General features: G+C 41.9%; 1 protein-coding gene across 1 annotated transcript in view; it reads right to left on the minus strand.

Annotated features, from left to right (window-relative positions):
* Nucleotides 1-13241, minus strand: part of PIPOX (pipecolic acid and sarcosine oxidase) — a 135158-nt gene that overhangs the window by 35011 nt on the left and 86906 nt on the right. Inside the window, exons 3-4 of the mRNA XM_077480388.1 lie at nucleotides 3053-3266; nucleotides 707-889 (exon numbers count right to left, since the gene is read on the minus strand). Of these exons, the coding sequence (XP_077336514.1) occupies nucleotides 707-889; nucleotides 3053-3266 (397 nt within the window). The remainder of the gene's footprint in view (nucleotides 1-706; nucleotides 890-3052; nucleotides 3267-13241) is intronic.

Genomic DNA, 13241 nt, shown 5'->3' on the forward strand with positions numbered 1-13241 from the left:
TAGACCAATAGCCATTTAGATCCGATGAAGAAGCTTTGAAAAGTTATCCCCATGTTCTGACGTCACTTCTGATGTGACTCTGGTTCCGAGATGACAAGCTGGATGTCTGGCCAGTTGTTTCTCTCCTCTCGTGTTAACATTTACACACCACCATCCACCGGGGACCCACTGAGTGACCACAGTATTATACTGTTACATGCCTATTGATCTTTATTATAGTGTGAGTAGCCATTTGGCTGATTTTCATTAAATATACCATTTGTTGCATCTTCTGCTGCACTTAGTTTTTGGCGCAACTTGTTTTTCTCCCCATAGCCATTCTGTCGCATGTGCCCCTGCAAATTTCCAGCAGTAACAATGCAGACCAATTCAGAAAAAAATCTTGGATGATAAATCTATTTTATGCAGTGAATGTAGAAAACACTGCGATTGAAATAAAGAGCATTTAATGAGTGAATATTAGATTTGTTGATTATAAACTGGTTTATGAAAATGCTCCCCAGTATTATGCCACCTAGTGGTATTTGGTTTAGATGAATAACTGGCTATTGTAGGTGGTTGGCTCTGGAAAACCAAGTGAATACATGTAGATCACATGTATTGTTTATCTCAGGACTTTGACACCAGTCACCTAGTATTTTCAGTCATTTCCCTTTACAAATATTTACTAACCACTGCTTAATATTGTCCTGTATGCCACTCTTACCTTTAATGGTAACTCAAGGCCAATGGGAGAAAGGACCTTCTGGGCCCATGGTCCTGCTGTGATCACTATATTTTCCGCTTCATAGATATCAGAGGTAGTTGTCACTGTAACCACTTGCCCCGGCTTAATATTCTTTACCTTTTGCCCATCTTGAATCACTCCACCCATTCGCTGAAATTGTTCCTGTATAAAAACAAAAGAGAAACACTGGAATGCAAAGTTCTAGGTTTGTAACGCCCTAAGTGTTAATAAGTGTACGTAAATTAAGTTGGCTCCTCTATATGCAGAGAAGCAGGGGTATATTTGATTTTAGACTGTGCAGTGCTTCAAGGCTATTGCTGTTACCTTTCCCTGGCTTTTAAAATTCAATGGATAGTTTCTAGAACTTAGAGGGTGGAGGAACAGAGGCTGAAGCCTGAACATTTATGGAGTTCCCACCAATCCCTGAGGAGGCAAGGTTCAGTAGGTGGGGAAACACTCCATAAATACTCAGAAGCCTGGCAGTCAGGAGGGCAGAGTCCAGGGTTTGGAGGGGACCCCCGTGCTATGCCCCTAGGGATAAGGAAGGCCAGGAGACGAAGAGAGAAGAAATAGCTGGAAACCTTGCACCCTTTATCAGCCTCAGCTAGTCTTAGCTAAAGCCATTCTGAAAGCAAGACTCCGCTTGTATAACAGTGTGCCCATACAGCAGCCTCTTGGATTCAAGAAACTACTAAAAGGGACTGAGTGAGTAACTTCCATTGTAATTTAACCCAAGCCTGTACAGAGAAGATAGTAGGGTTGCAATACTTCACATGTCTAGGACCAGAGAACAGCTTAGAGCATGTGCAAAGCAGCCAGAAGCACCCCAGTATCTCTAGCACAGGAACCCTTAGTTGTAGCTTACAGGCTTCAGGCCCTCACATCTGCAATCTGGGGCCAAATGACCTTTACGCTGGGGAAAGGCAGCCGCCTTCTCCCCACTGAGCCCATGTGCTCCTCAGACTTAAATACAGGCACCTAGCATTCCATGGAGCATATCCCCTTCTAATTGGCCAGTGCTGCATCTGCATCCATGCTCTCATCTGCTAGGTTTCCTCCCACTGTCCAATATGCCTTCTTGCAATTGGATCAGTGTAAAACATCAAGACAGCATGGCCTGCACCCAGAGCACACTGAGCAGACCTCATTCATCAATCACTGCTCTCTGTTAAGCAGACAGCACATATATTTGTCTGCCTACTTCTCTGTTAAAGCGGAGTTCCGCCAATTTTTTTTTTTTAAAGTCAGCAGCTGCAGTATAAAATAAGGACACTTACCTGTCCAGGGTGCCCGTGATGTCGGCACCCGAAGCTAATCTATCCCACCACCATCTTCGATAAGGGAATCAGGAAGTGAAGCCTTGAGGCTTCACTTCCTGGTTCCCTACTGCGCATGTGCGACTCGCACTGTGCTATCCCACTGGTCCCTGCTGTCTCCTGGGACCTGTGTGTCTCCCAGAAGACAGTGGGGGGGGGGGGGGGGTTTGGGCGGAGAAGGCACCGGAAGTGGCGTAGATACCCGCGGGTGGCTCGGGTGTCTATGGCAGGAATTGGGAGCATACCTGTATTAGACAGGTATCTGCTCCCCCCTGAAAGGTACCAAATGTGACACCGCAGGGGGGGGGGGGAACTGGAAAAGCGGAAGTTACTATTTTGGTTTGATCTACGCTTTAAGCAGAAAAGCCAAGAACTATATACAATTTGTAAAACCTATCTTGGAGGGTGCTACACAAGTAATAAGGGATAACCTCTTCAATGGGGATGCAGACAGCAATACAACATAGAGTTTCTAGCTTTTCTCTACTTACAGTACGTATCTGAAATATAAAAATGGATGAAGTCCCACTTTGATTAAATTACTGATAATTGGTAGTGTATGCTTCAGTGAAATTGCAGTGAGCATCACCTATTATTTGCATGGGGGCTTAGGTATAAACCCATTAAAATGTAAACATGCTTAAACAGCTCCATATTTTTGCTGGCTGAAGAAGCACACTGTTTCCTGCAGCCCCTAAAGAGTTATGGTGCTCCCTCCACCGTAAAACAAAGAACTATTTATGAACAAGGCAATTTCACACTTTGGATGCATGCTCTCTGTAGAATGAAGACATGTCTGCACAGAAAATTAGATTTTTTTTCTTCTTGTGAGTAAATATATTTAATCATTATCTAATCTAATTATCAGGAACTTCTAAGCTTGTACCCAAATGGAAACATGAAAAGCTTTGTTTATGAGTTTGTAAAAAGGTGTATAATTATCTATACATACAGAGCCATTTCAAACAACTAATAGATATATCTGCACTACTGGGGAGGGAAGAGATACCTGCACAGTTCTCAGCGCCTTGTCTGCGTACAGAACTCCGGCATTATTGTCGCAACAAGCAACCTCTCCGGGATTCAGAATAAATTCAGGATATTTAGCCATTAGCTGGTCCTTGGTGAACCTTTCCCATTGTATTTCCTTTTGTTCCATATTTTTACATATTGATTCAAACTCTTCATTGCCAGATGGAGCAATAACCAGAAGTCCTGTTTTCCTGTGGATATAATTTCAGAATATTATTGTAATTGATTTTGCAATACAGTTTATCACTGTAACGTGCTGCCATAAAATGCAGGCATTCTGCATTTTATTGCAGTGCACCATACAGTATTGTGTGTTACTGTATGGCAGTGCATCAAGCTGCTATACAGTGGCATGAATAAAGTAAAGTTTGTACAAAAAAAAAAAAAAAGAGACACGTGATGTGCTGAATGTCACATTTTTTTGCGACACACTACCACACCAGGCAACAGATAGTGTGAATTCACCCTTAAAGTGTTACTAAACCCAGGACCCTGCATTCACTATATCTGGTCTCCCACAGTACACAAAACATGGAAATGCAATTATTTTAGTAAAAATAAACTGCTAAATACCTTTTCTCATGAGCAGTATACCAGAGTGTCTGATTAAAGCTTGTAGGAGGAGTTTTCATTCTATTCTGACTGTCCTTTGAGGCTGCATGACTCCTGACTCTCTATCTGGGCAGTTCTGATTTGCCCTGTACCGATCACGTGCAGCCTCCCAAGAAAAACAAAAAACGTTCTAGCAATACACACCAAACTGAGCATGTGCAGAGTGCCCCCAGGGCTCTGTTCTATCAAGAGATGGATTGGGGAATGTGGAAGAAGGGGGAGGATCAGAGAAGACAGGATCAAACAGCCTTTTTACACAATGCAGAGGATTAAACCTTTGGGTTCCACAGTGAGTAAGCATGCTTTACTGCATATACAGACTGATTTTACTGTTATGGGTTTAGTAACATGTTAACCTTGGTACACGCTATAAGGTTTTTTTGTTCAACCCAGCCGGCCGAATGAAAAAAATCTGACAGATTTTTGTATTAACACAAGTGATATTAGTACAGCGATCTCCCCAGCCCCTTTGCCAGAACACACTGGTCAGGGCTGGCGGGAAGCCAGTTGGATGTTGCTTTTCTATCACGCTTGTTCAACAGAAGCCGGTCATGAGATGTCGGACAGGCAGCTGTTCACATGGGCCGAAAGCTGGGCGGTTTCTACTGTACCAGCTGATTTCAGCCAATATTCGACCCATGTGTACCTGCCATGAAGCTTAGATGTCCAGACCAGATTAAAGTGATTGTAAAGGTTGTAATTTTTGTAAAAAAATAAAGATAACAAACATGTTATACTTACAATGGCTTTGCACAGAGTAGCCCTGATCCTCTGCTTTTTGGGTCCCCCGCCAGCGGTCCTGGCTCCTCCTCCCTGCCAAGTGCCCCCAGAAGCAAGCCTCTTGCTATGGGGGGGATGTATGTATATATATATATATATATATATATATATATATATATATATATATATCTCTTTAGAATCTTTCAGATGGGTGACACTGGATCAAAGTCACATCAAAAATCGCATCAAAGCATTGCAGGTGCCTTTTCAAAGTTACTGATTTTCAAAGTTGCATAGATGGGAACTGGTGCCATTGAAATCAATGGGCTGTGACTTGCCATGAGACTTTATGTGTCCAAAGTTGCATTCCAATTCATACTAGTGGAGCTTTAGCGCAGTGATATCTAATAACTAATATTTTGCTGTGTTTTAGTACACTGATAAATAAAGCATCTTATATTTTAATCAGATTTTTAAAACTGTTTTATACTATTTTTTTAAAGCTGTAATTATTTCTAGGAACGTAAATCTTTCTTGCAAATGCACATACTGTAGAGTGGCATGGTGCCTTCTGCAGGCTGTACAGGTTTGTTTGTTAAGAAACCTCCAGCCTGTGATAACACAAGGAGCTACACTAATCAGGTATCTTATCAGTTATCAGTAAGGTTACACTTATCAGTTACCGACAATTGGTCAATGAACAAATCTGGAGCACAGATGACAGTGAGTGAGATTACTGTGTCCAAGTTGTTAAAAAGAGTGTTAAAACAGCAGGGCCACTGAAATCAACAGCTCCTCTGCTTGCAGTCACGGTGCTAAGCACCCTGCTTACTTGCCACGATTTGGTTATATTTATCATGCAGTATAAACAGCACTCGCTGTAAACTTAAAGTGGAACTTTAGTCATAAAATGAAAGTGATTGTAAGCTCTATTTTTTTTTTTTTTAAATAACAAACATGTCATAACAAACCTGCTTTGTGCAGTTGGTTTTACACAGAGCAGCCCGGATCCTTCTTTTCTTTTGTCGGGGTTCCTCTTTGCTGCTCTTGGCCTCTCCCTCCTGTCGAGTGCCCCCACAGTTAGCAGCTTCCTATGGGGGCAGTAGAGCCGAGTCACAGCTCTGTGTGTCCATTCAGACAGGGAGCCCCAACCTGGCCCTGCCCCTTCTCTCCTCTGATTGGCTGACTGACTTTCATTGATAGCTGCGGGAGCCAATGATGCTACTGCTGTGTCTCCAATCAGGAGGAGTGTCCCGGAAGGCTTAGACATTTGTGGACATCGCTGGACAGAGATGGGCTCAGGTAAGTATTATGGGGGTGCTGGGGTGGCTGCTACACACAGAAGTTTTTTTTTTAATCTTAAAATGCATAGAATGCATTAAGATAAAAAAAAAACCTTGTGCCTTTACAACGCCTTTAAAGTGGTTGTAAACCCTTACAACCAACTTTGACCTACAGGTAAGCCTAGATTAAGGCTTACCTGTAGGTCCAAGAAATATCTCCTAAACCTACACGGTTTAGGAGATATTTGCCGAAAGACAGGCACCGCTGTCTACGGCGCATGCGCCGTAGACAGCGGCACGCAGGCGCACTGAGCGTGCGGCCGTCAACGGTGATATGCCGTGAGTGGCGGCTCCCGTGCGCATGCGCGGGAGTGATGTCATCGTGGCTTCGCCAAATGACAGCGGCGGAGCTGCGAGACCCACCGAGAAGATGGATGCGCCGGACTACAGGAGACAGCGGTGACATCGTTGGCTCCTGTGTCAAGTAAGTGACACATAATGGACTACTATGCGATCCATAGTAGTCCATTATGCTTTACCTTTGCAGGGAATGAAAGAGAAAGTAAACCCATCAGGGTATACTGCAAGTATAGCTATGTAAAACATTAAAAATAAGTGTCTATGCTGTTTAAAATCCAGTAATATACTGGGGTTGATTACATTAAAAGCAAATCAACTGCAGTTGCTCCAGAGCTTAGTAAATGAGCAGAATTTCTGCTAAATTCCATCATCAAATCACGTGTAAGCAAAAATGCTGTTTTTTCTATTTTCCTTGCATGTGATTGGGTATTCTTTGCAAAGTGAATCTTTACCCCATTTACTAAGCTTTACTAAGCTTAGGAGCAACTGCTCTAGTTGAATTTAGTAAATCAACCCCTCTGTCTCACCCTCCTCTGCACATGCTCAGTTGCTCTCCATTTTTAGGCACTACTGAATCCGTGGAGGCCGATCCGCTGACAGCCCTGATTTTTAACTGCCATGGTGCTGCACATGTGATCAGTTATAATACCAGTCATTTGATGGTTTACCAGTTTGACTGGGAGCACAAGCAAATGTGACAGCAATCCTGGCAGCAATCCTGGCATTCCAGTAACGTGGCTGTTTTTTAAACTGTTAAATCGATGGGTTAAGTTCAGCTTTAGACCCCTTTCACATGGGCTTTTTGATCAGGTCAGTTTTTCAGGCGAACCTGATCCATGCTCCTCTATGCGGCGGATGTTAGCAGTGACCTGTCCGCTGACATTCGCTGGTATCTGATCCTGTATGTGAAATCCAGACAGAAACCCTATTTTCCATCCATCTGGAGAATCGGATCTGATAGGATTGGATGAAAACTTACAGGCAGTCCGTTTTCATCTGATCTCCATAGATGACAGCGGGGCTCTGACAAGTCTATCTCCGCACAGTAAGTGGAGACAGACCTGTCATCTGTCTGTTCAGCAGGGATCAGTGGATCGATCCCTGCTGAGCAAAGCATAGTCTGTACACGGACAAGCCCCATGTGAAAGGGGCCTTATGATTTACTGCTGTTCAGGGGCTCTGGGCTTCAGCAAATGGCATCCTCCAGCAAGAATGAAAAAAGGGGCACAATATGGGTCCAGATTCTGGGGGGACTGTTATTTATATTTAAAGTTGAGCTACTGTTCGAGTTCTAAAAACCGAGCAGGTAGAAATCTGTTTATTTAATATATATGACATTATGAGTTATAATACAGGGGTTTTGGAAAATGATTTGTTTTAAACCAATAAAGGTGTCGCAAGCCAATTTTTTTCAAAATAAGATGTTTTGCGTATTTATTTAACTATGTTGTACCTGGGGAAGTGCGTTGCAGATGGGTGTGGCCTGCAATCTCAGAAACAGGATTAATGCTGGAGGAAATTTACAGAACACTCATTTTGAAAACATAATTATTAATGTGGAATGGTTGTTCTTTGCTAAAGAACATTATTTTTTTTATCAATTTGTTATGGGTAAAGTTCCACTTACCCATAACAACAGTAAAAGATGAATTCTGAAAAGCTGTTTGTTTCACTTCGCTTTTGTCCTTATTGAATGAACTCAATAACGGTGCAGTGATTGATGGTGTGAAAAACAGAAAACAAACTAAAACAGCCATGATAAACCAACCTCTTCAAACATAATTATATTATGTGTAATAAAACAACAGTGTTTCTTTCCCAAAGTATTCACATATATACATACGTTTTTGGTCTTTGTTTCATCTCATAGTTTATTACTTTTTTAAAAACATGTTTGGATCTTGACTAAGGTTCAAGAACAGGTTCACACAAGCATCCTGTTGGTGCCATGATAACCAGCCATTTCAATGTCCATTGCTGTAACGTGCAATAGGAAGCAATACAAAGAAAAGAAATCTATGAAGTTATAATGTATACATGAAACAATAGTATGTGTTCATTTAATGAAAAGATTAATTCACTGTCTTTTAATATAGCGAGAGGCCAACTAACAGATGAATCTTAATCAGGTACGTCCATTTCTATATGCCGCCCTACCATCATGTGTGCGCCAGCGGCGGCGTGCTCACGTACCGGTCGGGACCCCCGTGAGTCCGGTCGTGGGTCCCGCAGACTCGATCGCCCCGGGGATACCCGCGATCGTCTCACGGGGAGGCTGATCGGGGAGATGCAGTTGTAAACAGCATCTCCCCGTTCTGCCTAGCAACAAGTGATGCTGATCTCTGCTCCATGTGATTGTAGCAGAGATCAGTGTTCACTAACACAAAGCCCAGCTCCCCACAGTTAGTAACACGCCCCTAGGAACACTTAACCCCTTCACTGCCAGTGTCATTTACACAGGAATCAATGCATTTGTATAGCACTGATTGCTGTATAAATGACAATGGTCCCAAAAATTTGTCAAAAATGTCCGATGTGTTCGCCATAATGTTGCAGTCACAAAACAAATCGCTGATCGCCGCCGTTACTAGTAAAAAAAATTATTAATAAAAATGCCATAAAACGATCCCCTATTTTGTAAACGCTATAAATTTTGCACAAACCAATCAATAATCGCTTATTGCAGGGGTGATCCAATACCACTAAAAGAAAGCTCTATTTGTGGGAAAAAAAGGATGTAAATTTTGTTTGGGAGCCACGTCGCACGACCGAGCAATTGTCAGTTAAAGCAACACAGTGCCAAATCGCGAAAAGTGGTCTGGTCTTAAGCCAGCAAAATGGTCTGGTCTGAAAGAGGTTAATAAGGCCATCTTGTGTTACCATGTGCACTTTAGTGGACAATTTTTGAGGTCCATTTCTCAGGTTATATGGAGGCAAGAAGGATCAGTCTGGCTGGTGTAATGCTCATGGATTCGATAATATTTCTTATGTGTTTCCACTCCCAAGGGAACCATATAAAACAGAAAAAAATACCAGATAGTTGGTAAAGAGTTAACAGTTTGTCTTTCCTGGGAAATTGCTCAGTGTGATCTCTAGAGACATTTTCTGCTGCATTCTGTGATGTCCATGAAGTGGCTTAAAATAGATGTATTGTTAGATGAAACACAGTGGAAGAAGCACAGCATCAGCCCTGCTTAGAAGGAGAGTGGGGGGCTACATTAGTGCATACAGAGACCAGTGACTGGCAGCTTGGAAATGAAATATGTAAGGTGGGGTCTGGGGGATTTTTTTCCAAACAATTTTATCATAGAGGTGAAATTGCCCTTGACGGGGAGTCTCAGCTAGAAATAGCAATGTGCACACAAAAGACAAAGAACGGGCAGGGTACGTAGTGATTTTCATTTTAATAGTGGAATACAGCCGAAGATAGCAGGAATTAGGTACAGTATATGAGAACAGGAAACAGAGCCTATAGCATAATGAAAATAATAATAACTAATGGAAAGGCTGGGGTGTGTGTCATTCAGATTTGTGAGGTTGTATTTATTGAAGAATGCATGAATATCCCATTATATCTCATGTATGGACTTGCCTGTGATGTCCACCTAAAAAAATCATATCCTTCCTTTTAGGTTTATGGTACGTGAATAGGGGAATGTGATTGTAATAGACAGTAAAGGCTTTCTTCCTTCTCACTGTAGCAATTTTGGTTCAGTGATTTTTGGACTTGTTCTCATGAGTCTCGTTTCCTTATGTTGGCCACAAGGGTTCAGATTCTGATGAAAATATGACTGTTAGGTCCAGATCACAATTAGTTTGTAAACTGTAGTTTGAGAATAATGTGTGGACAGGGCCTAATCGCCCTGAACATGGGGGTACCTTTCACATGCTTATCAAAGCCCAGGACCAGGTGGAAACTGCGGTCATGTGAAAAATCGAACATTAAGGCAGTTCCCTGGCTTAGAGATGAGCCTTCACTGTGTGCGATAATTAAAGTACAGAGTTCCTCTGAAGAGCGCCCTCTCATGTCAATACACACTGTAACTTGATGAATTTTGCATTAGGAGTGACATGCTGAGCCTGTGGTCACGCCACCAGTCCAGCATACTTCGGTTACCTCATGCCCAATAACAGAATGGGGTCCTGCCATGCACCAAGCACGCACCTTATTAACTCTTTCTTTTCCATACCTCATTACCAGGCCATAGATCTCTGTAACGCGAGTTCAGATCCCATTGCTATTGTATACAAGCCCCCCTCTATACTGGAGGAGCTGTCACCTTACCAGGTCCCACACCTAACGACTGGTTGATTGATGTCATAAACTTATACTTGGTTAATCTTAGCAACTACTCTCCCCTTCCTTGTCTTGCGGAGTTAACCCTTTTGTAACAATGTTACTTTATACCCCATAGTCCTTTACAGACCCTGTTCTTTAGATACGTCAGAACCAACATGCACCCCTTTAAATAACTTCAGACCATGCTCAGAACGGTTAATGTAATTTTACTGAACAAGTGTGGCCTAACAGTTCAATATAAACAATGTCCTTGGCTGCAAACTAACTATAATAATGTGGCTTCCAAGGCATACCTCTGTAAGGTGAGAGTCCATTATGGCATTTTCAATGACTTATATGTCTCCGAAATTCCTGGTGTCTTCAACCACAAACAGAATCGACAAAACAGAAACAGGAACTAATCAAGAGCCCTTGACCTTAGCCTTCCCCCTTTTTATAGAACAGGCGGACTGGCTGGGACTAAAAAGCCCTGATATTGAACACACAGAACTTAACCCTTTCACCTAGCCCATGCCAGCTGCTAACTCATGAGTGCCAATACATTTCAACCTGCCTACAAATGTGTACAGCAGGAATATACAAAGCATATTAACAGTTTTAGCATATTAGCAATGTTAAATGCTCCTTAGACTTGTGTTTATAAGTTGAGTGAGCTGGGCCTTCTAAGCCCCTGTACACACGGTCGGAGATTTCCACAACCAAATCCGTCGGATTTTGCCCGTCGGATTTTGTCCGTCAGATCTTGTCCGAAACTGTTGCATACACACGGTCGGGCCAAGTTTGCGAAAAATCCAATCTTTCAGAACGTGATGACGTAATTTAGTTACGATGGGACTACGTTCTGGCTAGTAGCCAATAGCTTTGATGTAGGAATTTGATCTGAGCATGCGTGGCACTTGGTCCGATCAAAATTCTCTACACATGATCGGAATATGTCCGACCGGCCCAGTTGGTCGGGAAATATTTCCAAGATGTTGGAAAGAAATTACCTTTCATTCTGTGCATCGCAATGGTGAAACTAAAAAGGGATCTGATTGTTTGCACCTGACACCTGCATTTTACATCACTATTTGGACATGAGGGTTCATTTACTAAAATTGGAGAATGCAAATTATAGTGCAGCTGTGCATGGTAATCTGCTTCTAACTTGAATTAAGCTTGGACAAAAAAACTGAAAACTGATTGGTTTCAGTGCAGAGCTGCACCAGGTTTTGCACTCTCCAGTTTTAGTAAATCAGCCCTTTTGGTACCCTTGGATCATAGAAATTCTGGTAACATTAGTCCTGTCCAATAATTATTCAATCATTTCCTTTTCACATCTCTATAACACGGAGAATGCATTCTGTAGTTCCCAACAAGAATGGGGAAAAATGCTTACTAATTCTGCCAAATCAGAAGCAGATAACCTATGGTTGCAGTTCTACTTCTCCATTGGTCCAGTACAGTGAGTGAATATTGTAGCTCACCAGGTTAAAAAAAGGAATTTTTATTAAGTGTTTATATATGTTTTAAATTGTGCAGGTTATCTTCAGAATGCTGAGGTTTTGGGAATCCCCAGGAACAGTGGGATCACACAGAACAATAGAAACCTAACCACTCTGTTAAAAACTAAACCTGAATAGGTGAAGAGTTTAGCTTAGTCTAAACCTTTTTAACACTTGAAATAAATATTCAGTATTGGGAACACCAGCTAATAATTGCACGCCAGTTCATGGTTCTTTAAAGCAAACTTTGGTGGTCAGTTGTCAAATGTATATTTACATTGATGGTGGGATTAAAATGTCCCCTTTACATTGGTGGTCATCAAAAGACCCCCAAACCTGTCCATAGTCATTGAAATTTGACTGGTTCAGCAGGGTACGCCCGCATTTCAATCCATCCTTGGCTATTCCGCTCAATAAAACAATCTACTTTTGTTGAATAGGACTGTTGGAAAACATTAATTTGATCAGCGGCTGCAGCACTTGATCAATTTTATCTGTAAGAGGAGGAGTCCCCAATGTCAGAATGCAAAAGCACAGTGGCAGGATTCCTTCATCCACCTCGCTTTTGTGAATGGGGAAATCGGTTTGTTTGTTTTTTTGATCATTCCTCTGGCAGGTCAAAAAAAAAAAAAAAAAGAATCACCTATGGCAAGCCATACATTGATGGTCAGTGGAATGTTCTTCCACATTGGTGGTCGGAGGAGAACCCCCCCCCCCCCCACCCTTAAGCCCCATACACACTATCAGATGTTCTGCTGATTTTTTCCTTCAGATTTACCAAAACCATGTAGTGCAAGGGCCTGCCTGATTGCGTACAAATGGAAACTCCTAAGATTTGACCTCATATTATATGGTTTTGGTAAATCTAAAGGAAAACATCAGCAGAAAATCTGATAGTGTGTATGGGGCTTTAGATTTACTGGTTAGTGCTTATCTGGAATGCAAATTGTTCATTGTGCAAGAAACCGTAATATTGCTGGAAGAAGGGTTCCATGGAACTCTGTAACTGTTTGAGAAAGGCTGCTTTAACTTGATGGACGTTTGTCAATTTTCAACCTAAATAACTGTGACTATGAAATATTGGAAACACAGGAACATATTTGTGTTTCTGACAGGATTTAGAGGAATATATTTTATTCATACAGCAGCTACGTGCCTTAATCTTGCTCTGTTCTTTCTCTGCTCTGCATTCACTGAAGTTCCTCTCTGTCGCTGCAGAAGATATGCGCTACATTTAAATGAATGGATTTAACATTTCCCCTGCACTAAGCTTCCTTACCGTACACAAAATAAAGTGCTTAGAGCCTGTGCTGCTCATGTGGAAGGAAATATTTGAAATTAATGTCTTTTTTTGTGCTTATTGACTATTAAATATATGTATTTACAGAAAATGTGCATGGAGAAACA

Source organism: Lithobates pipiens, unplaced genomic scaffold (assembly GCF_037356315.1).
Source record: "Lithobates pipiens isolate NorthernLeopardFrog02 unplaced genomic scaffold, aLitPip1_a1.2 Scaffold_16, whole genome shotgun sequence".
NCBI lineage: Eukaryota > Metazoa > Chordata > Amphibia > Anura > Ranidae > Lithobates > Lithobates pipiens.